At 40.7% G+C, this 26,164-nt stretch overlaps 1 protein-coding gene across 3 annotated transcripts in view; it reads left to right on the top strand.

Moving 5' to 3' along the window:
* Positions 1–26,164, top strand: part of slf1 (SMC5-SMC6 complex localization factor 1) — a 33,850-nt gene that overhangs the window by 5,246 nt on the left and 2,440 nt on the right. For all 3 annotated transcript variants that reach the window (XM_013276022.3, XM_013276020.3, XM_013276021.3), the window contains 9 exons: positions 21–190; positions 338–472; positions 2,122–2,269; positions 2,431–2,599; positions 2,891–3,036; positions 3,519–3,628; positions 6,940–7,019; positions 14,881–14,973; positions 16,399–16,581. In XM_013276022.3, the coding sequence (XP_013131476.1) occupies positions 21–190; positions 338–472; positions 2,122–2,269; positions 2,431–2,599; positions 2,891–3,036; positions 3,519–3,628; positions 6,940–7,019; positions 14,881–14,973; positions 16,399–16,581 (1,234 nt within the window). The remainder of the gene's footprint in view (positions 1–20; positions 191–337; positions 473–2,121; positions 2,270–2,430; positions 2,600–2,890; positions 3,037–3,518; positions 3,629–6,939; positions 7,020–14,880; positions 14,974–16,398; positions 16,582–26,164) is intronic.

Genomic DNA, 26,164 nt, shown 5'->3' with positions numbered 1-26,164 from the left:
GTGTGCTGATTATGTCGCAGGGTAACGCCACATCTGTCTTCATGAGAAGTTTCCAGCAGGTCCTTGATAAACTGCTTATTACCAACCCTCCCTGGATGGCTCCCAAGTCAGTGAAACAGTATTTTACTCAAGTGCTGCAGTGTCCTCGGTGTAAGAAGGGCTTGTGGTCTTTTCTAGAGACAGCCATCAGGTAATTATTCCTGCTAATAATTTTATACTGCAAAAATTATACTTATCTTTTTTTAAAAAAAAAAGAAGCATAACCATGTGATGTGTAGTGAACAAACACTCTAGTAGGTAGCAGTTGTGGTAATCTTACAAATATGTAATCTTCCAGATATTCTATGTCTAGTGAAGAGACCTGTCACGCACTTCCTGGACCTGGTCTTCCAACATTGTTACACTTCCACTGTTACATCCTGGCTCTCTCCCTCAAGATCTTCCAGGGGGAGCTCCACTCAGTCACTGCCGGGTAACAGTTTGAATAAACTCAGTCGGAGAAAGAACCATTTTTTATTTATTTATTTTAAATCAATCAGTTTTTACACATGAATACCTCACACATGTCGGGAGAATCATTGCTTGAAGTTGCCCTTTCTGACATGTCCACTTCAACCGTGTTCTCATTATTATATCTCATTATAATTATAATTTAAATGATTGGTTGGGCACTCACACATCATGCAGGAGGCAGAGCTGCCTTACTCTTACAAGGACTCTGTCGAACATTATAAAGACTTTGTGCTAGATGGCTGGCAGAGTAAAGTCTGTTTAATGTCTGATACAAATGATTAGGACATTTGTGTTCTCACATGCAGCTCCTATGGGTAATGTCTACTAAAGTTCAGGGTTGCAGTGCATGTTTGAAAACAGCTTTGGAGTTGATTTTTCCCCATTCTGTTAGTCCACAAAGCTCATAATCTGTATTGCAAGGACAGAGGTGTAGAAATTCTTAACAATCACTGTAGTTTAGCTGGAGTTAATACAGTAAAGTTTTTAAGTATTTGGAAAATTACACATTTTTGCAATTTTGCTTCATGCTGCCCCAAATTAATCTACATGTGATTGAAGTCCAGACTTTCAGCTTTAATTCAAGGTGTTCAGCAACTGAATTCTATTAGCTGTTTAGGAATTACAGCCTTTTTCCTCTTTTTATTCATAGCTCCCTTTTTATTTTTAGTTGTTAGTTTTTTCCAGAGGCTCCAAAGAAATTGAACAAACTAGCTTAATTTCAAATTGATTTTGTTTTTATTAATTATTGTTTTTTTTAATACTTGGATGAAAATCCTATGTAAACAACAACCACCTGAAGTCTTGAACCCATGAACTTCACCAAATGTTGTGTTTCCTCCCATGAGATGTTCTGCCAGGTCTTTACTGTTTTTCTTAACCAAGGAAAGGATTATGCAATCATCTACCTTAGCTGTCTTCTGTGGTCTTTCAGGACCTTTGGTGCTTCTGAGCTTGTTTTTAAAAATGTAGTACACATAATGTTTTTGCTCCCTCTGAGATTTTTTTTCCTGCTTAATGTAGACTTCTGTCACCTGCTGTAAACACCCAGGTTCAACACTTGAAATCAACATGTCATTGAATAACGAGGGAACAGGCAACAGGTGTCATGTGACCTGCTTGCCACTCAGTCGTCCAGTTACTTTTAAAACCAGGGGGCTATGTATAAAAATGATTGTAGTTCTTATTCAGTTAATTAAGTACTTTGGTTGTACCCCCATGAATAAAAGCTGAAAGTCTCTATTTTACTCATTTCAGCTCATCTTTTTTTTTTTTTTACTACAAAATTTGCATCATCATCCTAATACTTGCAGGCCTAATCGCACATGATAACAGGTAAATGGAACTGATGAATTGTCATTCATACTCCTCCAAATAAACAGAGTGAGAGTGAGTCACTGATTCTTCAATAAAACTACACAAATGCAAAAATGTTTGTATTTGTTGTACTTTTTGCAATTGTGGCTGTTTGAAAGTAAATGGTACTAGTACTACATCTATGTTTTTGCTGCCATTGTACTTAGCAGTCGTTTTATTTTTGAAACATATTAATTCTAGTGTTCGCCTCAGGTTGTTCATCTTTATTTACTCCTGGTTTTTGTCCGTCCTTAGAGAGTTTGTGCAGCTCCAGGGAGCCCCTCCAGCATCAGCATCAGGATCTTTGCTCTATAGAACCTTCTGGACTGTGTGGGAGCGCTCCACCCTCTTGTCCAGTGCTGTAAAACAACTAATGCAGCTCTTGATACAGGCTGCCATGACTGTAATTTACTTTGATATTCTTATTGGATAATGTGCTCAGTCATTCAGAATGTTTTATTGTGATCCATAATTGACAGCAGATTTGTAATCTGACCTCATGAATAAAGTTACTATTGCTCATGGAGCTTGCTAGGTTCAAAATGTTGTTTATCTTTTCTAAAGGACTACGCCGAGAGGGATGAGAAGCAGAAGTTGCACTTGGCAGACACTCTACTGGATTTCCTGTCTGTGTTGGTGGAGTTTTGGTGTCAGCAGCATTTCAAATTAAACCAGACACTAGTGGAAAATGGCCTGAAAGACCTGTCAGAATATCTTGCTGTCATTAGCCAGGGTAAGTGAGAAAAACTGAAACTTGAGAACAGGAAGCATATTCAGAAAAAGAAAACTTCTGTTATGTAAATTCTGTCCTAAGTTCAAAGTTTGGTTTCTGAATTTCATTTTCTTTTACTTAAAAAGTGGTAGAAGTAGTTTAAGCAGTTTAAAAACTTTATTTAGCAGAATTGTCTCTTTTTTTATTTGTACAGTTTGACACGAAGGGGGCAGTTTTCTTTATTTAAAAAAAAAAAAAAAAATCTCTTCTAAAAAGATGCTCTTACCTGATTTTCCTGTTTTTTCCCCATAGATTTATCTCCAAATATTTTGGTGGAACTGGTTATCAGGGTTCGCTCTACCAGGCTTAAGTTGATGGTGGCTGATGCCATATTCAGGAATCTCTGCTGCAGAAATGGATGCACTGTGGGAGATGAACCTCTGTCACTAAAGAAAATGGTGCATTTCTTGTTCCCATGTTTCCCTGTCCTTTTTTCCTTGTTTCCTTTGGCAGATTTTGTCATTTCTACTTGTAGTACATTTGTGATCATCTTCCATTTTTACTGGAATTTTCTCTGGAATTCCTTTTTGGATTCACAGTTGTTTTTTGAGCTTCTGATATCATTGTACACACATATAAAAAAATAATACTTTTCTCTCTCTTTTCCCCCACTTTAAGTTGGTGTTAGAAGCAAAACACACAGTTGTTCTGCATTAGTTAATGACAGTTTTGAAAACTAGTATAGATTATATTTGCCCTTATGTGCCATGAAATGATTTCTGATGTCGTCTAACAAGAATATTATATTGCACTAGAACATCTGGCTTTCTCACTCTCCATTGGTGGCTTTGTGTTTCCTCAATTCCCCAAGGACGCACATATCAACTTGCAGTGTAAAGGCACTGTCTGACCTTGTGTATATCTGTGTGACTTCTGACAGGTGCTTTCCTACCTGCCTGCTCTGGGAAGTTTGGCTCTGAGTCCCAGTGGTACTCGCCTCAGGACTGAGCCCACCTCACACAGCTGCACTAGTCAGGGGACCGACTGCAGGTCAGTTACACGCAGCTGTCTGTCTGTGCTACCGTTAAGTCCACATTGTGCATTCTCACAAGAGCCTGGAGCAAATCATGGAGGGGCTTACACACAGTGGTGGAGGCTGCACAGATGTCTGGTTTAAAATTCCAGTATGATGTTAAAATGTTTAACTTTGCATAAGCTATAGCACTTCAATGTCTTGTATTAGCTTTCATTTACATTTGCCAAACTTCTTATAATGTATTCATTTTTGAAGATGAGCTTAGAGATTCCCAGTGGCAGTGTGTTTAGTTAACTTTTTTATTTTTTTGACTGCAGAAAATTGTGAATCTATATCGTTGTCTAGTTGTCTAACCTTGTTTAGAGCCTGCATATCTACTAAAGATATAGTCAAATGCCTATAGCAGAAAGCATGTTGCTAGTAATCTTTTAGCAAAAATACACATGAAAAGCTGCCACCCTGTAAAGTTGGTTATTGTACCATGTTTGTTGGCTTGTCTAAAATAGCCGATGTAGTCGACCAGCAGTTTTCTGTGCCTCCATTGTCTGGATTCTTCCCACATAGTTCAGGGTAGACAGCATAGCATTAGGCCAAACAAGTGAAAATGAACAGATCCTTTGAGAAATCTGAGCGAAAAGGAACAAAGGAACACCTGGAGAAAGGAGAAGTGTGTGGAGGTGAGGAGCAGAGATGCATGAATGGACTAAGGGAAAGCTGGAGACAGACAAATAGAGGTCAGACGGAGCGTGAGGAGTTGGCATGTGATGGGTCGTGCCCAGGTCTGATCCTATCAGTGTGTGCTTGCTGACAGGAGGGGTGCACGGGGAGGTTAAACCCCTCTTCACTCACACACACACACACACACACACACACACACACACACACACACACACACACACACACACACACACACACACACACACACACACACACACACACACACACAGACAGATATGGACAGGGAGCCGCAGATAGACTTGGGTATCCCATCAGGCCTTTGTGTCTTCCCATACGACCAGCTCTCAAGCCCCCCCCCCCAATCTCTCTTGATCTACTCTTGCATATTAAATCCCTCTCTAACTGCAAACGCACACATGCACACACTTTATCCATACCCCATATCAGACATCTGCTGTTTCATCAGCAGGTAGTTGGCCTGGAAAAGGGCAGGAGTCACCAGGGAGCAGGTTCATGTGAAGGCTACTGGTTCATGCACAGACCAGATCTTCTCTTCCCCTCCATCTCTACTCCATTTCTACTTTCTGCTTTCCCTGTATATTTGCAAGGGGTTTACTTTATTTTGACATAGGCGTGTGAAGAAATAAATGAAACAAGGAATGGAATCTGTGTGGATGAGATAAAGAAATGCCAAAGGGCATGTGAAATCATTTGACCCTAAAAGAAAGAATGAAATCAAAATGACAAAGCCTGTGATGAGCTGAGAACAGAAACCAAGACGGGAAGCTTGTTTTCTGGTTTTCATGGTTAAATTCGTGATATTGTACATAGCTGCGGTGATCTTGACAATCTTAATCAATTAACACATTTTATGTTGAAGCATTTATGCATATGACACACTGCATATTCTATACAATAGCATACATGATGAAAAACTGCTAAGAAGTAAAAAACAAAAAAACAAAAGGAAAAACACATTATAGATGATAGAAAAATCAGCTATGTTTGTTGTGAGAGTGCTCAGTCGTAAGACAGGAAGGACTGGTTGGTTCGTGGTCGACCAGGTTAACTACCAGCTCTCCTCCCTGCTATCAGTCATCTCTCACTTTCAGAATGCATTAGACTGTTTTTGATTGACTCAAAGATGTTGTAGTTCTATTTGAGATATTGTGAGCGTGTTTCTTCCGTATCAACAGACAGGCCAGCAACAGGGCATGTGTCCAAGTTACACCAAGCTGACAGGGTGGCTGATTGACCGACCGCTTAGAGGGCCGTTTGATTTGCCAGGTGGCTGGTTGCATGGCATGGAGTGCTGTTAGCAGAAGGGAAGCTGTAATTAAACTGTGGTTTTCTTTGTGCTGGCTTAGTCATACTCTTTCCGTTGCTGTAATCGTTTCAGCCCACTTGACTATAGTGTGTTCTTTCTTTCTCTGACCAGACCTCTCTATGAGTCCCAACTTCCAAATATCAGCTAGGTTTGAAGAAAAGCCTATAAAAGGATCAGCTAGATTCAATAAGAGTTTTACAATGAAGACAGATAAAAAGTAGGGGGGAAGGATTTCTTTTGCTATGATTAGTAAGAAAAATCCCATAAATTGCTTTCTTTCAGCACTTGACCAGCACTTCTGCATTATTTCAATCACTGCTCATAGGTTTCTTTAGTGATGGCCTCCAAGGGCACACGCTGCTGCAAGCTCTTAATTGATAGCTGGGCTGCTGTCAGCAGACTGGCCTCCTAAAGTAGACCGTGAGGAAAGAAGAGACTGGGGTGTATACAAGCCAAGTACTGTCAACTTCCACTGCCTGTATGGGCAGGGGACACTTGGGTGAAGTGGTTAAATGTGAGACACCCTCAACATAGACACTGTTATGGAGTCACTTTCTCGCGCGCACACTCTCACACATGCACACAGAGCTTGTCTCATCTCTTCTCAGCCTTGTCCTTGCTAATAACAAGCAACGTGACAGGACGTGTGTTTCCTCCTCACTGCTGGGAGCTCCTTCCTGGCTTCTGAACAACCCAATTACCAGGGAACAAGCCTCTTCCCTGTAATACGGATGGCACTCCACTTCAATGCAACGCATGCGCATGTGCACATACATATACACACAAGACACCTGTCAGGCTTCACGCGGGCAGATCTTCCATACCTACACACAGGACTAGTGACAGCCCACAGCTATTAGCACGCCACTACTTTGAAGAGGCTTCACTTTCTTTTACTAGTTATTCCTCCTAATGTGCTTGCTCACATTGAATTCTTCGTCTCTGCGTTTGAGGCGTTAAGTGGGAGGAAAAGTGCTTTGGAGACAGGAATAGAGGATTAGTTGTGTGAAGTGTGTGTGTGGCCAACGCAGTAGGGGTTTGACAGATATTGTCAGATTTCATATAAGATGATATCGTGCCATGAGGGATTCATTTGCTAATGGCAGTTTTCACAGTACAGTGATGCTGGTTCCACTTTCTCCACCACTGGGTCTCCTTGCAGTCATGCTCAAATGGTCAGTTGCTCTTGTTTACATGAATCATGGGTAATCACCTTTTTTTTTTTCTTCTTTTTTTTTTGAATTTGAAGAAATTTATAAATACAGCATGTGTGTATTTTCTCATTAACCCTTCTGGGCCACATTCTTTGTCTCCATACAGACCTCAAAACTCTTTGGAGAATGAAACCTGCTCGGAGAAAGAGAACATCCCCAGAGGTTTGAACAGAGTCAACGCAGCAGGTACGGCATGTGCATGCACCCATTGTTTGACAGCATAGCTTCACATTTGCAAGGAGTGGACTTTTAATGGACTGATGCACTACAGTAGGTCATCAGGAACATGATAGCGCTGTCATCACTTTCGGTTTAATGAAGAGCACATAATGCATGGCAAAAGTGATTGATTTGCATCGAACCACACTTCCTTCTAGTCAGCTTTATGAGCAGCTTGACTGCATAAGCAGGCCTGCCATGTATGTTTGTGGCAGACTTTGGACCATAATAACGCCTCAGTGCTGTGCCTTCTCTACTTGTTATATCTGCATTGAAATTCTAGACTGCGCTTTTTGTTTTGTTTTGCTTTTTCCTCATGTCTTATTCACCTTAAAAAAACTGAACCAAAAAAAGAAATTAACAGATAAATCGCAGGGACAGAAATATTGGGTGGCACACACACAAAACAATAACAGATATTAGTACACACAGTGTGGCTCATATCTCCATTTTGGGGACATTAAATGCAGCAATTAGGGTAGCACTTTTAAATATACAGCGGCTGCACTGGTGGAACTTCCTGCAATTAGAGGCATGGCACTCTGTGTGAACTCTCGAAGGTGTCAAAGCTCATATCTCCCCCCTCCACCTGATCAGAAAGGCCCTGTGCTGGTGCAAAGGAGGGGTGTAGGGTAAAGGAAAGGGAGTGGGTGTGGGGTGAAGGGGGGTGAAGGCTGAGGCAGGAGACTCAAGGCTGTTGGCATGTGTTGTTTTTCCACTACGTGATCTCTATACCGATGTGGTTGGCATTAATTTTTGATGAACCATCGGCACAGCATACTTCCCTCTCGCCCTCTCATCCCTTCTCGACTCATCCCATTCTCTCCCTCCCTCCCTTCCTTCCTCTCTTTCCGTTACAGGCTTTTCACCCACATATGTAAACTTGCTTTCTTATATTCTGCACATCTTTGCTTTGGAGCATCTGTCTCGCCTTCTGGAACCTCTGTATCTTTGTCACAGTAGCTGAGAGGGGTTGAGGGATTTGGGATGAACTTCTCTTTTGTAGTCCCGCATTTGCTTGTGGAAGCTCAGCAGAGATTTCCATTTTAATCAGCCCTAATATACTGTATGTAGACTGTCAAACAAGAACTGCTGAGTTTTCATTGTTTAAAATCTGTTTGCGTTTAACGGCACTTCATTTCTGAAACAAACCATTAAGGTCAACATTTACACAGCGTAGTTCAAAAGCTGCGTTCAGTATTCTTTAACTTGTAAAGCAATGCTACACAACTTTATCCACCAGTGAAAAATAAGTATTGAAAAGGGACGAAGATTGCCATTGGTAAAAAACCAGGTATACCCCATAGCATGGGGAGGTATTAGACAACTATAGTGGTTGCCAAGTTACTTACTGTGCATACTGTGCAAACTGTGCAACTGTGCAAACATCATGCACCACCCTTCATTTTATTATATTTGGTTTCCAAGGAGATCCAGACTTTATTGTAGCTTTTTAAAGTGCTCTTGAGCAATAGTTCTCCAGACTCTCTGAAGGTCTTTCAAAGTTTGTCTCTGGACACTCCCTGCTTTTTCACTCATTTTCATTCCGGTTCTTGTACCTGATCGTTTTCAGTTGAATTTTTTTTTGTTTGTTTGTTAAGCCACTTAACAATGAATCATTCAGGCATCAAAGGATACCTAATTCAATAGACTAACCAATTATTGTGTATACACATAACAAAGAACTGTGCAAGAATCAGTTTTAAATGGTGTCTTTAGGTACGTTGATACTAGCTGCCTGTGGTAAAATCACCAAATTTGATCCCATTTATTTAGCTTAATCTGCAAAAAAACAAACAAACAAACAAGCAAAAACAACCAAATGGAACACAATCTGAAAGGGATCAAATTGGATGTTTGCACTTACAAAGTGATTCCCAAAGAGTTTTTAGCCAAAAACCCAACCATTCTGTGTGTGTCCTTAATAAAATGGAAGAACTGGACAAGTGGACAAATTAGAATTGACAGGCCTAAGAACCATCTACAGCAGATAAGCACTGTCTTTAAGAAATAGAAACAAATTCAGGAAAGACCTGACTGAGAGAATAAAGGATAAAGTTGTTAATGCCAAATATTGACTTTCAAGTTGGTTAAAATTGTATAAACTCTGATTTGTGTTATACCTAAACTGTTTTTTGCTCCACATTGTAAACCTCTTTATTCCTGCTGTAAAGCTGGGCATTTTAACATGGAAACATAAAAACATTCATTCAAACACAAAGACATTCATCAGCTAAAACGGTTACACAAGTTTTTATTACTCATTTTGTAGCTTTCGATTTTATCGCACACAAGTGCAGTTTATTGAATGGTCATACGGTAATGTTTGTCATGTTATCAGTGCTTTAATGACTTGTCTGTGTTAGCTTAAGAGTTGCTAGTTAAAGTTTATTCAGCAGCAGTTTGATGAAAGTTCTATTGCGTAAAAGGTGGTCTTTTTTTTTTTTCTTAAAGATCATTTAAAGCACTTGCATATAATGGACACCTTCACTGCTTGCAGCCATTTACAGGGATCATTCCTACCACCTATAGACTTGTATTTTAGGAATATTATGTTTTCATAATATGCAAGTATATAGATCTTTGCTTCCTCTTATTGGAGACACTGTATTTCTGTCTGAGTGTTTCCTGTTGGCAGAGGGGATGACATAGATGTTGCTGACCAGTGTTGTTTTTGACTGATTATAATGGAGTTATCATTCACCATTGGAATTTTGAAATGTTTATTGCCAGTAAATGCATCTGAGGCACAGTTTAAGAAGCAGTAATGTTCACTTGGGGAATTATTTTCCTGCCGTCGCTTTCAGAGGTAGCAATAGTAGAAGTCTTCAAATAGTTTTAAATATATCCAGTAACTGGCACAGAATACATTTCAAACACATTCCTTACAAATAGCATTGTTACAGGCTTCGAGTGGTTTTTTGGTCCAGGGATCAGCAGGCCAAGCAGTGCTTTACAGGAGTGTAGCAAGCAGACTGAGGGATATAAAGAGCAACACATACATTTAACTTTTCTATTAAAGTGTGAAACAGGGGATTTATAGAAAAGGACAGGCGGATTTATCCTTTCCGTGCTTGTAAATGCTGAGCATGCAATTACCCCTATAATAGAGGCGTTGTGTCCAAATTGGAACCATTAAAGTGATTTAACAGTGCGTGGATTGGCCCTGGCATTTGCTAGGATGTGTACACATGGGGTGTAGTGGAATGGGTGTTTAATCACTGCGTTTTAGTGCTCGGTAATAGCAGAGCAGCCCATGTAGAACACTGACGTGCCACAAAGTATAGCTTACTCATTAGGTACTGTAGTTTGGGTGTTTTTGATTTTTAGCTTGGAAATATTGGTTTGTTTGACTGATTGGTCTCGTTACTGATGCTGAAACTGTAACAACCAGACTACCTTCTTTATGATGTCATGCCATCAAATAACTGAGGTTTAATATGCAGTGCAAAATAAAGATTATTGCAGCAAATCCTAGTATACTCTAATCTGACTTGTCTGAATAGTTTACCTGCTGAGAGTTTTCTGATGCAGTTCTTGATGAACTGATTTATCTCATGATTGCAATGATTTTTGAGCAGCATTCAAGTCCAAAAGCAGACTTTGTAATTCTCTCTGAACACCTCCACAGAGGTGTATGAAGCAGGCAAGAGGTGGAAATGGCGTAGATCTTTCATTTAATTTCAGTGAATTTTTAGTTGAATTAAAAATTCTGAGACATTTTACTAAATAGTCCTCATATTTTCACAGAATCAAAAGTAATGTGGGGGAAGGCGGGTTGCAAGTACTTGGCTGTAAATCCTTTGCAGTTAATGACTGCTTCAGGTCCAGAACCCATGGATCTCACCAGTTACTGTGTTTCCTCACCTTGGGTGCTCTGCCAGACCTTTGCCGCCTCCAAAAATGTATTTATTTATTTATTTATTTTCATGTATGCATTTCCGATTTCATTAATTATTGACCTGGGTACTTTTGCTCATTACCAAAAGCCTCTTCCATCGTGACAGAGACGAAATTAGAACAATTATGTCACGGTCTTTAATGCCCAACTGTGCACCATAAATGACCACTGACACATAATTATTGTATTAAACTTTATGGCGCATCTTAAAAAAACAAACATGAAAACAAATGGAATATCAGCACTCAGTCGTTATACACTCACTGGACCTGGCAAATTAAACAGCGTGTTAGGTACACCTTAATAGTTCTGGGTTGCATAAATTCAAGAAGGTGCTGGAAACATTGCTCATAGGTAGTTTTTTTTGTTGTTGTTGTTGTTTTGTCCACATTGACATGACAACATTACACAGTTGTTGCAGATTTGCCGGCTGCACATCTATGAGGTTAATCTCTTGTCCCACCAAATCCCAAAGGTGCTCTATTGGGTTGAGATCTGGTGACTGTGGAGCCCATTTGAGTTTACTGAACTCATTGTCATATTCAGGAAACCACTTTGAGTTGATTTGAACTGTATTATATTGTGTGTTATCTTACTGGAAGCAGCAATCAGAAGATGGGTCTGCTGTGGCCTTAAAGGGATGGAACTGGTCAGCACGTATAGTCAGGTTGGATGTACGGTTCATTGATGCTCATTTCGTGCCCCGAAGTTAGTGAAAAAACTATCCTTGACACTGTTACATCATTAGCAGCCTCAACTATTTATAGAAGGGAGGATGGATCTGTGCTTTCATGTTGTTCATGACAAATTCTGTCTAAAAGTTGGAGCAAAAACTGAGAGTCATTACACCGGGCAAAGTTTTTTTTCACTCTTCTATAGTCCAATTTCGGTGAGCCTGTGTGAATGCCATCCTCAGTTTCCTGTTCTTAGTTGACAGGCATGACACCTGGCACTCCTGACCTCTGACATCAACACTCAACAACACTGACATCAACTGCTGCTCACAGGACATTTTCTTGGGGAAAATCCCAGCCCATCTGTCACCAGACCAAACCAAACTGTTCATATTCACTTAAATCAACTTTCTTCCCCCTTCTGATACGTGGTTTGAACTTCTGCAGGTCACCTTAACCATGTCTACATGGCTAAATGCATTGAGTTGCTGCCATGTGATTGGCTGATTAGATATTTGCTTACATTGGTTTTCTTTGATGTGCAAGGCAGTTTGGCTGATACGCATTGTTCCAGGGACAACCTACAGATCACTCCATCCATTTCTTTCACTACTTCTCAAATAATCTACAGTTGGGTCTGTAAGTGTTTGGATAGCCACACAATTTTTGTAATTTTCCTCTGTACACCACCAGTGTGGGTTTTATTTCAAACAAATATGTGAGTGAAGGTGCAGATTTCCAGCTGTAATTCAAGGAATTTAATAAAAGTAATGCATTAACTGTTTAATAGTTACAGCTACTCTTATGGAAGTGGTTTCATGGCCAGGTGATGCCTGTTCCCTTGTTATTTCACTACAAATTAAGAAGATAAAATACCTGGAGTTGATTCCAAGTGTTGAATTAGCATTAGGCAGCTACCCACTGGAACGCTTAACACGAAGTCCGAAGAGATCTTGATGCAAGTAAAGGAGGACATTTTCGCCTAGCTAGAAAGACAAAAAATCGTTAGTCTACAATCAAGAGAACCCTTCATAAATGGAAATACAGAGGGTTTACACCAAGGTCCAAACCAATGGTTATACTCAAGAACATGAAGGCCAAATTAGGCTATACCAGAAACCATCTAAAGGACTCGCTGCACTGCTCTGGAAAATTTCTTAGGCAAGATGAACTCGAGAAGAATTTGTATCAGAACGATGATAAGAAAAAAGGAATAGAGAAAAAGAAAAACATCTCATGATTTGACGCATAGCACATCTGTCAAACATGGTGGACCCAATGGCATGGGCTTGTGTGGCTGCCAGTAGAACATGGTCACTACTGTTTATTGATGACATGACAGCTGATGGATGTAGCAGGATGAATCGTGAAGTGATCAAGTTCGTACTTTGCTCAGATTAAGCCAAATGCTGCAAAACTGTTTGGATAGTGCTTCACAGTGAATAATGACCCAAAGCGTATTGGAACAGTAACCCAAGAGTTTCTAAAACCAAAGGAATGTGATATTCTTCAATGGCCAAGTCAGTCAGCTGATCTCAACCCAATAGAGCATGCTTTTCAGTTACTGCAGACATAACTGAAGGCAGAGATACACAAATGAACACCAGGTGAAGGTGGCTGCAGGAAAATACCTGGTAGAGCATCTCAAGGAATGGAATGCAGCATTTGGTGATGTCCATGGATTGTAGACTTTAGGTGTTCACTGAATTCAAGTATTAAAGATAACATATTAAAAATGTTATTTTGTACAAATATCTTTTTGAGTTGCTGAAAGTGGGGAACTGTGGTTTTTTTTTTTTTTTTTTTAAAGAAATTAATTTGATTCCAAAATACTTAATGCAAATAAAATATGTTAAAGCTCTTGAATTAAAGCTGAAAGTCTGCATTTGAGTCACATCATGGCCGATTGACTCAAAATCATCTGTGCTGGTACAAAGGTTGTGTCATTGTCCAAATACTTGTGGACCTGTATGAAGAAAATGTGCAATATTTGTCTGTGCCAACCATGTGTGTCTGAACTGGATTTGAACTGAACTGGAATCTCTACATTTAACATATGTTCTTTTTTCTCCTCCATTCCATTTTTCAACCTTTCAACTATTGTGGATGGCATTTAATACATCTTTGCAGCCTCAAAGACATTTCCTGGAAGAAAGGAATTCTTCAGAATGAATACGAACCAGCATTCTCAATATTTTGCCTGCATGCTTTGAAATGCAGGAACCGTTTTGCTCTCCCCTTCACCGCTTCTTCTCCCTCCCTCTCCCCCATCTCCACCTATTTTTTTTTTTCTTTCTTTTTGCCCCACTCTTTGCTCTGTGTGCGTTGGAGTGGAGCCCCTGTACAGGGATGGCGTCCTGGGGAGAGCTAGTAAAGCATTTATTACAGCCTTTGCAGTTCTGTGTTATACTGGCAAGCACAGAGCCACTCATGCTTGGCCTTTAACTTCTCTCTGAAGTTCAGCCATACATGAAAAGAGGGGGCTCTGGCCCACTAATTTATTCCTGATTTAATATTGTATTTGAAAAAGTGAGGAATGCAGTATAGATGAGGAAAAAAGGAATGGGTGGAATAAAATTGTGTACAAAAATGTAAATGGAGTCTTTTGAGAGTTTTTTTTTTTTTTTTTTTTTTTTTTTTCTCCCCCGCTAGTAGTTTGCTGATTAAATATCACGTGGTGACACTGGCAATGCCCAGCAGAGCTTTTGAACCTAGGATCTGTGAAGAATCGTTTTCGAGGCTTTGTGCGAGGGCTGTCTACCATAACTTCCTCTTAAGTAACAATATAGGGATGAGTGAACAGGAAGCGAGACTACTTTTTCACCACTACATTCATTTACTCACCAACTGCCCTGATATTAACTTTGTTGGGCACGGGGTGTAAGTGGAAAATCTCCCTCTATAAAAGAGGGAAAGAGCGAGGCGAATTAGCCCAACTCTCCATCTTTAATTTTTTTTTCCTCCCGTGTTTTTTTTTTTTTTTTCTCTCCCTTGAAAGATCTCCCCCCTTTTTTCTCATCACTCCTCTTTAATCGCAACCTCATTGGCGGGTCGTACTCTTTTTAGGTCAGGGAATTTTTTTTCGTGTGTGTGTGTTTGGTGACATTTCTGTGATATTTAATTGGCGTATTCACCATATGGATGGGGACAATGGGAAGGACATCAGGCACACCCTGATTTTTGATTTCTCTCTTCTCTTCCGCCTCTTCTTTCTTTTGGGTGGGTTTGTCCGTTGTGTTCGTCCTGGTCGAAGGAGAGACCCTCCTCCACAGAGCTTGCAAGAGGAACCAAGTGGAAACGGTGCTTCAGATCTTGGCGCTTCCTGGCATAGACATCAATGTTAAAGGTAAGACTTCTCTCGCTTTCCCTTTTTTCCATAACCTCTGTCTCACTGTCGTCTCACTTCACTCCCACTGTTTGCTCTGGGGTTTTGGAGAGCGATTAACACTGGAGGAAAAAAAAAGGGGGAGAGAAGAAATAGGAGCGTGTGCGCGTCATCATCATTGCGTTTAACCTTTAGCTAAAATGTAAAGGGTGTGTCTAGTAAGAGCAGGATGGGTTTGGAGTGTCAGATTTATAGATTTATGGCCACTTTGCTAAGTGAATTGAATCCCTTTTGATATTTCAGAGTGACTTTCTTTAGTCCCTTTAGGTCAAATATAATGACTTGCCCTCCTTTTATGGAAATGTGCCGTTTTCAAAGGTTTCTCTGATTTTGTAATCACCCCTTAATAGTAGACTAAATTGACTTGCATCTTGGTGGGGGTTATGGGGGATTCTTAAGTCTAAAATGCGATCAAGTAGAACTACGGGGCAAAATGGTAAAATAACTGCTGCCACATTACGGATTTCTCCAAAAAAGGCCTGATGCTAATTGAGTCAGAGCATGTTTGGTTTTCAGAGGAATTTTTTTTTCTCAACTACAGCAGATTATCTGTCTGTCATTTTTTTTTAACTTTTTTATTATTAGTCCTTAGAATGTGTCTATCTTTCTGTGTTTTAATCCTGGATTAAAACATGAAAAAATGCTGCAACTATTTTAATGTTTCTTTAAAAGATTCCTTTTTTACTCTTGATTTGTAGCTGTGTATTATCATAGCCTATGCGTTGTGAGCATTTGTGTTGTTTGAATGCTGTGCCTCCATTGCATTGCTTTACATTTACATTAGTTGTCATTTGTGTTTCAGGTATATTGCATGTATCCTGCCATTATGTGTAGATGATCTGTATGTGCAGAGCTGATCTACCAGAGCCATTTCACTTCCTATTAGTTCATCCCATTGTATAAAAGTTGTTAGATAGTATTGTCCTAGTATGTGCTGATTGATTGACACATCGAGTGACAATACATCTTGCAACCAATAACTAGACAACTGAGGCATTACTAGACCCAAACAGAAAGTTGTGTGTATAAGCAACAGATGAATGAAGGTGGCTGAAGGTTGAAATCATAATGGCACATGCCTTAAACTTGATCGTGGCATGCATAATAGCTATAGAAAAGTATTTTAGTACATGCAAAGCTTGTCAGAGAATGTAGTTGTATGTGTTGAATCAACCCTGAGGAAAAACAAATATACATAAACAAACACAGAAAAGAAATTAAAATTTTGGAATTTTGGAGTATAGATCCATTTGGAAGCCCAGAGAGTACTTCACAGGTTGTTTGGTGAGGTGAACAACAGGTGGATATTCTAAACTGTGATTAACATCCACTTCATTTTGAGTCAGCATTGTTTGTGCCTCTGTTTCCGGTTTGTTGATCACATAGACCATGCAGGCTGGACACCTCTGCACGAGGCATGCAACCACGGCAGCACCGAGTGTGTGGAAGCTTTGCTGCACCACCACCCTTCCCCTGTGCTTAATAATCAGGTGGATGGAGTGAGTCCACTGCACGATGCCTTGCTAAATGGACACATGGACATTGCCAAAATGCTGCTGGAACATGCAGGTGAGTAAACTCTTGCAGTACATGCACAGACTGACTGCTTCAGAGTATAAGCTGATAACATTCTGTTGGTGGGAACTTATGCAATATAACAAATGTTGGCTTTATAATAATTAAACAATACTCAAATGTTCTCGAAGTAAGGTTGGTCACACATTGATAGTTTGGTGAATGGTTCTCAAACTCTGTGGCGCAAACAACGAATTGAAAAGACGAAGTTAAACCAAGTCAAATGACTACCATGTGATCCAGCGTTAAACAAACAATACTTACCCCCACTGAAGAGCTCATGCTTTGCATAGAGTTTGTGTGTCTATGTCTTTCTCTATGTAGCCACAATAGCTCGAAAACTTTTGCGTGAATTCTGATAAAATCCTGTATGGCTGTAGAGTGGGATCATGTTAACAATCCATTACAATTTGCCCTACATCCACGTCTTCAAAGTCCACTTAGTGATCCATTGGGCGGAAACTGACAAAAAGCCTCATAACTTAGAAACTATGATTCTTACAAGTGTGTCAACATATAGAAATGACCAGAGAAAGATCAGTGGGAGAAACATTTCATCACTCATCCAAGTCTTCAGTCTCAAGAAGACTTAGTTCTGCAACATGTTCTACAACAACTAAGTCATTATCATATATTTCTTGACTCTGATAGTTGATGTTGCAGAGCTTTGTAAATATAACATCCTTCCTTATATAGAGATTTGCAGATTTGGGCAAAAGAGGGTAGAAGGCTGCAGGAACAGAAAAGTCTGCTTTCCAAGTCTGATATGTAAGAATCTACTGCTACAGCATTTTGTGTTGAAATTTGAGATTATTTTATCTAAAATATTGCAGTTACATCACAAATATTGAAATGGTGGGAAGGTGATTGAATTCTAACATGTTTGAGTGATTTCCTGTGTCTATAGAGTAAAGCATAACAGTAAGAAAATTTCACACATTCATTTAATTAAAAAAATACAATATTCTTGTGCTAATGTATAAGTTCTGAACTTGTTTAATTGAAGTTCATAAATATTACACTGACAGCAGCAGCGTAACAGACTTCAGAGTATATAGGACCACTGTAGATGGATGGATAAAGCAATAAATGGAAATGCATTTGGCCTTCTAGCAGCTCGCATATTAAAATTTAGAAATATATTAAATATATTATATATGATAAACTCAGTTGTGTATACAGGTGAATATATGTTAGGTATACACAGTATCACTCCTGCTGTAGCCAAGATAAACTTTGAGTCCAACAAAGCAAACAAATGTAGTCAAGCGTATCAGGCAATTGAATGTCGTGTTTGACCTTATTTACAAGGCCACAGTTTTATCTTAATTACCCTGCTGGAAGAATAAGGACCTTGTTGATGAGAACGCTTTTAGAGCGGCACTCCACCAATGTTCCACATCGATTTGAGTTTGTCCATCACATGTGATACTATTTATTCTCCAGTTTGAAAAGTTTGGAAAAAAAACTGACCTCATGATGGGCCCATTTGGGCATTTTATGGCAGAAAGTGTCTGCCGCAGACTAGGAAGTGGGTGTTTAAAGACAAAAAAAGATATTTACCCATCATGGAGGGACAAACCAATTAATTTGGACCACCCTATAAATGTTTACACTGGTCATAGTTTAAGCCATTCGATAAAAACATGGCAAGAATTTTAATGTTTTCTAATATGCTGCAAATGGCAAATCTTGTTTGGTACAGAAACAGGATTGACATTGCGACCCAGAAGCTGTAGCAGTTGGCTGCTTCTTCACTGTATGAATTCTAGATCATATATACCATCTCCCTCTCTCTGCCCCCACTGCTAACCTTCATAATTCACATGCAATCCGGCGCTGCAGTGTCTGTCCAAAGAGATTACAGCATCGCCTCGTAAGATGTCTGTTAACGTCTTTTTGACAAGATTAGAGGAGTCAGGGTGCGCCGCTTGCAAAATTCACATGCGGGTTTTTGCGGAAATGTGTCACAACAAAAGTAGTTTGTGTGTCTGCGTGTTTGCGTGCCACATGCAGTCTGAGCTCAGTAGGGTTGAGGTGAGTGTGACGCGTGTCGGAGCTCAGGAGAGGGTGGCGTTGCTGGTGGTATGGCAGCAGGTGACTTGGGAAAATGTCTGTGTGTGTTACTGTGTGTGTGTTTTTTGGGGGGAGGGGTGATATTTGCCAGCATTGAACCAGTCCCCCATGTAACATACCTCTGCTTCAACTCACTTCTCAGTTTGACTAATTATAGTTAATTTGATTCGACTTTCCCATTAACACATGTACATATTCTGTCCTCAAAAAATAAATTAGACTGGGATTGTTTAGTCCCGGAGAGGAAACAAGAGAGCGCTCCCCCCGTTCTTTTTTTTTTTTTTTCCTTCCTTCCTCAGTAACAGCAGAGAGAGCAAATTAAAAGAGGTCAGACGAAGCAGCTATCTGTATCTATAAAATTGGAAGCGGGTGTCTGTGCGTGCATGTGTGTGTCTGTCTCTGTGTGTGTGTGTGTGTGTGTGTGTGTGTGTGTGTGGCAGACGTCTGGCTTCACTGTCTAGGCCAGGTCTTTTTGCAGGGACCAAACAGAACAACAGGAATGAAAATTCTCTCAATTTGAAACACCTGGAGGCTCCTACATTATACTTCTTTCCTCACTCAGTCTCTCCCGACTGTTTGCTATTTCCTCACACCTTGATGGCGGGTTGTCTAAAGGCTACAGCGGGGAGTTGGTGAGGAGGTGGTCCTCTTGACTCCAGGCTGTACTGTCTTTCAGGGTCTCTTTTCCATGATCTCCATCTTGTTGCCATGGACACCATCAGTAGGCCTAGGCTTTTTTTTCTTTTTCTTTTTTTTCCTCTTGCTCTTCTTTTTTAGATTCTTACGTCCAGGCTGTTAAACGTGGAAAGTTTTGGCTTTGGGGCCTGCATCCTGCTTAGTTACCATAACCATCTTTATATTGTTCTTCATTCCAATTTTTCACTCTAAACTCAAGCAGGACTTTTGTGCTTGTGGCTGCATTTCTAACACCCATACATCAGACTGCTTTTAAAATTTTGGCCAGGTACACTTGTTTCACCGTCCCATGATAGGAAAACAGGCTAGTGGGCCAGATGCATCTCTATTTATTATATTCCTGTGTGTTTTATTCTTCTGAGTGCATGCTGCATTTCCCGAAACTATATTTTTTTTATCGAGCCATTCACCCTGTTGTCCTAGTTGTTTCCAGCAGACAAGCTGAACCTAGCTGCCAAGGTTTTGGTAGGCCAGAGAGGGCAATACTGACACTGGCACACCAACAAAGCCTTTACTTGGGAGTGATCTCACCCCTTTGTAAGCCTGTCTGCTTGGAGGCCTGTGTGTGTGTGTGTGTGTGTGTGTGTGTGTGTGTGTGTGTGTGTGTGTGTGTGTGTGTGTGTGTGTGTGTGTGTGTGTGTGTGTGTGTGTGTGTGTGTGTGTGTGTGTGTGTGTGTGTGTTAAAGGATGAATTGTATGGGGGAGGAAGGGCTAGATCCCACCCCCTACCCACTCTACCTCAGTCCCTCCAGGCTTATGGAGCTGGCAATGAAAGGATGCCATGGCTGAGGGCAAGGCTGACACTGCTTTCTCCCCCTCCTCCTCCCGTTGCCCAAGGCTGCCCCACATGACCCTGCTTGCGTGTGTTTGGCTTGTTTTTAACACTGTATTGAAGTGTCCTTGGCTATATATTTTCGTGTATGTGTCTACATACGCAAAAACGTTTTCATGAGTCTCAAATGCTTTAATGAGTGTATGTTTGCTGTTGCTCCTCGTGTCCCTTCCTTTCTCAGCTGGTAGAAGTGTTATACGTTTTGCAGGGTGGCCATGGCAGCCGGTACTCCTGATTGGAATGGAAAATGACCCGGAGCCTTTAGTTGTGCAGTTCAGACCTGGCACGCACGCGCATAGAGGAGGCGTGTCAGTCGGCAAAGAGGGTGGAGAAAAATAAAGAAAAGAGCTTTTAAGCTGTCACCACACAGCCCCGTGACCGTAATCACTGATGGCGTCCTCTAAATACTCCCCACCACGTTAGTAAGCGCGGCTAGTCCACCTCAACTTGTAAACACGAAGGGATTCTCACGAAGAGATTAAAGATGCTTGAAGAGAAAGAATGTAAAAGTTGGAAGTAACTGTTCAGGTTTAAGTGTTTTAGGATGTTTCTACTTCAATTATTTGCCTTAAGTTGGGTTCAGAAACCCCAGAGAAGTTGCTGCATGACTGCTTCTTCAATTCCTCTTTCAGCTTTTGTGCATTTGTGCATGTCTTGGATGCACGCACACACAAACACACACGCTAGATTCTGTGATCCCGGTAGATATTAACGCAAACTAGTGTTTGTGGAGCAGAAAGATGTCATTTGCTCAGTGGCACAAGAAACACACGGTCCCCTTGGACAGCTGTAGTCAACGTGGTTCGTCTCTGTCATAGATCTGCGCGCACACACACACTACACACAGGTAGTTGTTTAGACACACTTGGGCCTTTTCACTGTCAGCATGGTAAAGAAATAAATAAAGTTCATTCTGCTCAGCACTTATTTCCCCGTGGGTCCTGAACTGGCAACTGTGAGGAGCTGAGCTCTCGTACTATTAGAGGTGAAGCTGTGTTTGGAGCCCTCGGCTTCACTCCGGAGTGTTGGATGTTTCAACTGCAGGTTTCTCCAGGCTGTAGTTCAAGGACTTTCCTCGCTGGGAATTCTGACTAGAGTCTTCTTTCTCTCTTCCTGCCTGTCTCTTATTACCCCCCGAAATATACGCAGACTCACACATACCTGTATTTCTGTGGGATTTTTGGGGTGGGTTTTTTGTTTGTTTGTTTTTTAGGGGGGGCAGTTGCCGTGGATTAAATCTGGAGCCTCTTTCCAGCGGTGTTCCTGATTACTCTTCGCTGTTCTCCAAGATAAGGGTGTGACCCCTTTTCAGAGAAACTCTGTATGTTTTTATATAAATGATTATATAGATGTTCCAAAAATGAATGTGGTGATTTTGAGATTTGCTAGCAAGTGCTTCTTGCCTGCTATTTATGCCCAACACCACTTATAATATAGAAAGGCACGTTTTGCCCTTTCTGTTTCCCTTTTAAACAGCTGCAGTATTCAGTGAGCATGAAGGCCACTGAGAGCTACCTTCTGTAAAAAGAGAGGGCAGAGGTCAAGGAATATTAAACTTTCTGTTTTTTATTTACTTTGCTGTCCTCTTTCACCTACAAGGTTCAGGGTTTATTTAAAAGGACTACATGAAGGGGTGGACGATGAATTTGTAGGTGTTGAAAGTGTGCTCTTCCCAACCGCAAACAAGGCTGAGATTCAAGGTTTAGTTCATTTCTTTTGTTTCCTGGCTGACCGAAAAGGAGGGTAAAGAAAACAGCATGGTCACAGGACTAGGAGATCTTTATTTATTTATTTATTATTGGCCATGAAGATTGCTGTCTGTCCCTGTGTTCCAGCCGTGAACTTAAATCATCACACGGTCCACAAGAATAAAAATGTTAGAACGTTTTTTTTTTCTTCTGAAGCTTAAATTAAAACGTTGAGGGACTTTTCTGCGAGGATTTCAATGGTATATTAAAAATTATGGTAATAAAAAGTACAGGCAAGAGACTTTTTTTAACATATTTGAAATTCATTAACAAGAAGGCAACAATGGCTGATGTTTGAACTTGGGAGGAATGGGTCGTAGTGAAAGCTAATGCATTCAACAGCAGTTTAGTGTGTTTGCTTAAACCGTTCTTTCAATGACGAGCTGAATACAGCAGCGTGAATGGAGTGTTGTAATTATTAAAGTACTTAAGGACACCTCCAGCTCACCTCTGAAGCTGTTTTTGGAGAAGAGAAAATATTGTATGTAGTGGAAGTCATTATTCATTCTTTAAACAATTGGGATGTAAAGTGATTTGAAGTTTGTCAAATCAAACTTTTCCCACACAATAAAAAACTGAAAAGTCCTTGTTTTAAAGTTCTAGTCAAGTCTCGCAAATGTGGCTAAAAAAAAACTGTAAAAAAGTTGTTTAATGTGACTGGATCGACTGAAAGTTTTCTCTTTTTTTTAATCATAATTTAGCCTTTTCTTATAAAAGGCTTTCTTTAGCTCAGGACTGTATATGAGGTGGAAGTGAAAGCGATTCGTCTTTGCTCGTATCCTATTCCAGCCTGTCCCAGAAAACAAAAACAGAAATGAAGAGTTGATTCATCTAAGTGATGTCATCAAATTTAACTTTTTGGGGATTTACTGACTGGGAAATAAGACACAATTAATTAGATTAATAGATACATTCAGTTATTGTACTAGTTGGCACTTTGCATGTAAATATGTTTTGTGTGTGTTTTTATAATCTGTTTTGTTGGTACTTTTATGCTTATTTATACCAAATTATAATTGTAATAGTTGTGATCATTTACTGGTGATTCAAGGCCAGTTAAGGATTCATTTAGAGCTCCAGTCTAACAATCTCCCCAGCACCCTTAATGATGAGTTTTGAAACATGAGTATATCGCAATAAAAATGTGGTTTGATGACCATTTGAACAGGTTCCAGGTTTTTTGAAGAAAAGCAAGGGTAGTAAGCGGCGTAGGCAGAGGTCATCCTCAATAACCTCTGATGTACACCCAGTCGTTACTATTGTTCTGGAAGCAGGCCTGATACCTAGTAGGTGTCCAAGTGGGAAAGAGTTAAGGTGCTAAAGGCCCTGCATCCAGTAAGTCAAAGCATATTTGATGCCCATTATAACTAGAAGTGACTGTAGTGGTGTTGGATTACACAAAGCTTGTAGCTGCTGTCTATACCTTTGTCTTACTTTATTTGTGCCTTTGTGTGGACCCCTGGAAGACTACCTGTGTTGGAGGTTCACAAAGAACTACAGCTGACTGTTTGAGTGAAGAGCACAGCAACACATTGAAAGGATGCTCGCCCGTGCTGAAAAACACAGATTTCTGTTCATAGCAACTGTTTGCAATGCCAGCAATATTTTAATGGGAATTAACGAGGTAACAATAATATAGCCAAACTAGTACAGTTGCTCCTCCATTAATATCGGTAAATGAAATATCACTGAGTGTTCAGACACTGCTGTTACAGAGGGGGATTTTAGCATACTCGTCTGTCTGGTTGTTCCACATCTGATGCTTCTCCGCTGGCTGCTTTGGTGCGTCACTTGGTTGGCCTTGTTGTTTTTGCTGTGGTTTCTAGTTGCTAGCTAGCAGCTCCCTGTGGATAAGTGATGCCGTGCCCCTGGCTGCAGTTCACACACTCACCCTGCCTCTCTTTTTCAGGCAGCAAGAGGGGGTGGGGGAGGGAGAGAGAGAGAGCGAGAGGATGTTTACCATGCTGTGGAGCTGCCTGCTTCCCAGCTTGTCTGCCTTAGCCCCAGCCTCAGACCAGAGACAGAGAGAGGGAGAGACATAGGGGGAGGGAGCACTGCATCTTTCTTTCCTTCCCTCCTATCCTCCCTCCCTCCCTCTTTTTGTGCCAATTTTCCCTTCCTCCACTCTCACTTTTATATTTCTTGTCTTCGCCTGCCCTCTAAAGGCCAAAGGGCTTTGCGCTCTGTATGTAAATGCCTGTGTGGTGTGAAACAGCCAGACTGCATCTGGCTGGTGCATCAGGCAGTGGCTTTCGCTCAGCATGTGAATTTCCTCCCTCCGCTAGTAGCTTCAGAGCTTAGGTTATAGTGGGGTATTTTTGCATCACACACACACGCACAAACACACACACAGAGGTTGGTGTAATTACCCTATGCTCTCATGTAATCCCCCAGGTGCAGTATTTATCTCCACTGCAGCATATCTGACACCCAGCGCCAATACCTGGATTCACTTCAGTCACAGTCCCTGCACCAAAACCATTCCCCAGGCGGTAGTCTCATAACACTGTGTTGTATACATGTATTACATTATAAGCAGCACGTGATGCTATTTCCGTGTCTTCTGTTATGTTGAAATATGTAATTTAGCATTGGATATGACCATTGACATCTGTATCAAGTGCAGTAGAGCCGTGTGGTGGAACATTAGAGAGTGTCTCATGTCCTATGATGGATAATAAGAAGCGAGTGATTCTTCTGTTCAGTCGATGGAACGAGTAAAAACAAATATGAAAAGGTGAAAGACATGAGCTGACGCTTAATGGAAATAAGGCAGGTTATCATGCAAATGTGACAAACTGCAGACACTGTCACACAGTCAGCTGTGTGTTCTACAAACAAACATGCAGCCTTCAAACAGTCAGCCTCGCGGGCTTTCTGGCAAGCCGAGCCCAGGCCTGTGCTAAGGTGGCCCCTTCCTCCCCATCACCAGTGTCATCACTTTGGTTGAAGCCTATCTGTCTGTGGGCTTTAATGTGATGATGATGGAGAACACTGGGGAAAAAAGCACACACGTTATCACTTCATTTTTTTTTTTTATTCTAGTGCAAGATTTCCGTTGTCTGATTGTAAATTACAAATGTATTGTCTTATAGTGCAAGTGATGTTTTGTATGGTTATTGTCCCCACATGTCCATTTTCATCCAATGTGCATTTCTTGCACTATTTCTAATATGATGTTTGCCCTCTCGTGTTTGTTTTTGTTTTCTTTGCTCAATAGCAGCTTAAAGGTCATTGCATTGCAGCTAAAGAGGACTGCTGCTTTCATATTTGATGAAAAGAGAAGAATTAAGTTAGGAGTGATTGAATTGAACCTTGTCTTGCCTCTTTACTTATTTCCACTTTAAGTTGAAAACACTCTACAAAGTGCTTGGGTTCATGGCACAAACTTACAGCCCACTTGTGGAGCTCTATTAAGCACTGAGTTTCTCAAAGGAACACACAACAGGGTAGATTGTGAAAAGGGAAAAAAGTACTACTTAGAAAGCCGTCCCCTATTTTTCATTTTATTTTATTTTATTTTATTTTTTAAGAGATAATATAGAAAATACAGAAAGACATACGGAAAAGACAAAGATCCCCACCCCTTCTTCAGCTAACACTTACCAAAAAATGCCAGAACGTCGACCTGAAACTTTCTACAATGTGGGCCAGGGTTGACTTCACACATTACAGTGGATGAGTGTAATGGCGAAGACAGCTTGTTATAGAAACCTGGTGATTATGACCTGCTGTGAACAATCTCACTCCGTTTCACATACACCGCTCTGCTTCTTCTCCCCGCTCGCCTCCCCCCACCCTCCACCTTTCTCCTGTGGCCACTTTGATCAAATCTGTGCTCTTACGTCCTTGACTGCTGCCCCCGACGCCTGACCCCAGCATTCGAAATTTGCTCGCTTATGTAAAAGTTTATGTAGATTAATGCCACAATTTATGCAGATTGAGTTTTTGCCACTCAGACTTGAAGCACTAAAAGGTAGATGAGCGTTGACCTTCCCCACTAACGGCTACGTGAGCTCTCATCGATTATCTCATAACTGCTACAAACAGTGTAGCAGACAGAGGGATGAAGAGCAATTTCAAATTTCATAATGTTTCATTTTTAAACTTTTTTTTAAGTGTCGCTTAGAGGGGGGGAAAAAAAAGGATGGCTTTTTATAAAAATGGAATCTGGGAGGCTTAGTAAGTGCGGTTTATGTCACAATGCAACACACGCACATGATTG

The sequence above is a fragment of the Oreochromis niloticus genome, linkage group LG12, assembly GCF_001858045.2.
Source record: "Oreochromis niloticus isolate F11D_XX linkage group LG12, O_niloticus_UMD_NMBU, whole genome shotgun sequence".
Lineage (NCBI taxonomy): Eukaryota > Metazoa > Chordata > Actinopteri > Cichliformes > Cichlidae > Oreochromis > Oreochromis niloticus.
Note: the sequence above shows the minus strand (reverse complement) of the source record. Positions and strands in the feature narration are given on the sequence as shown.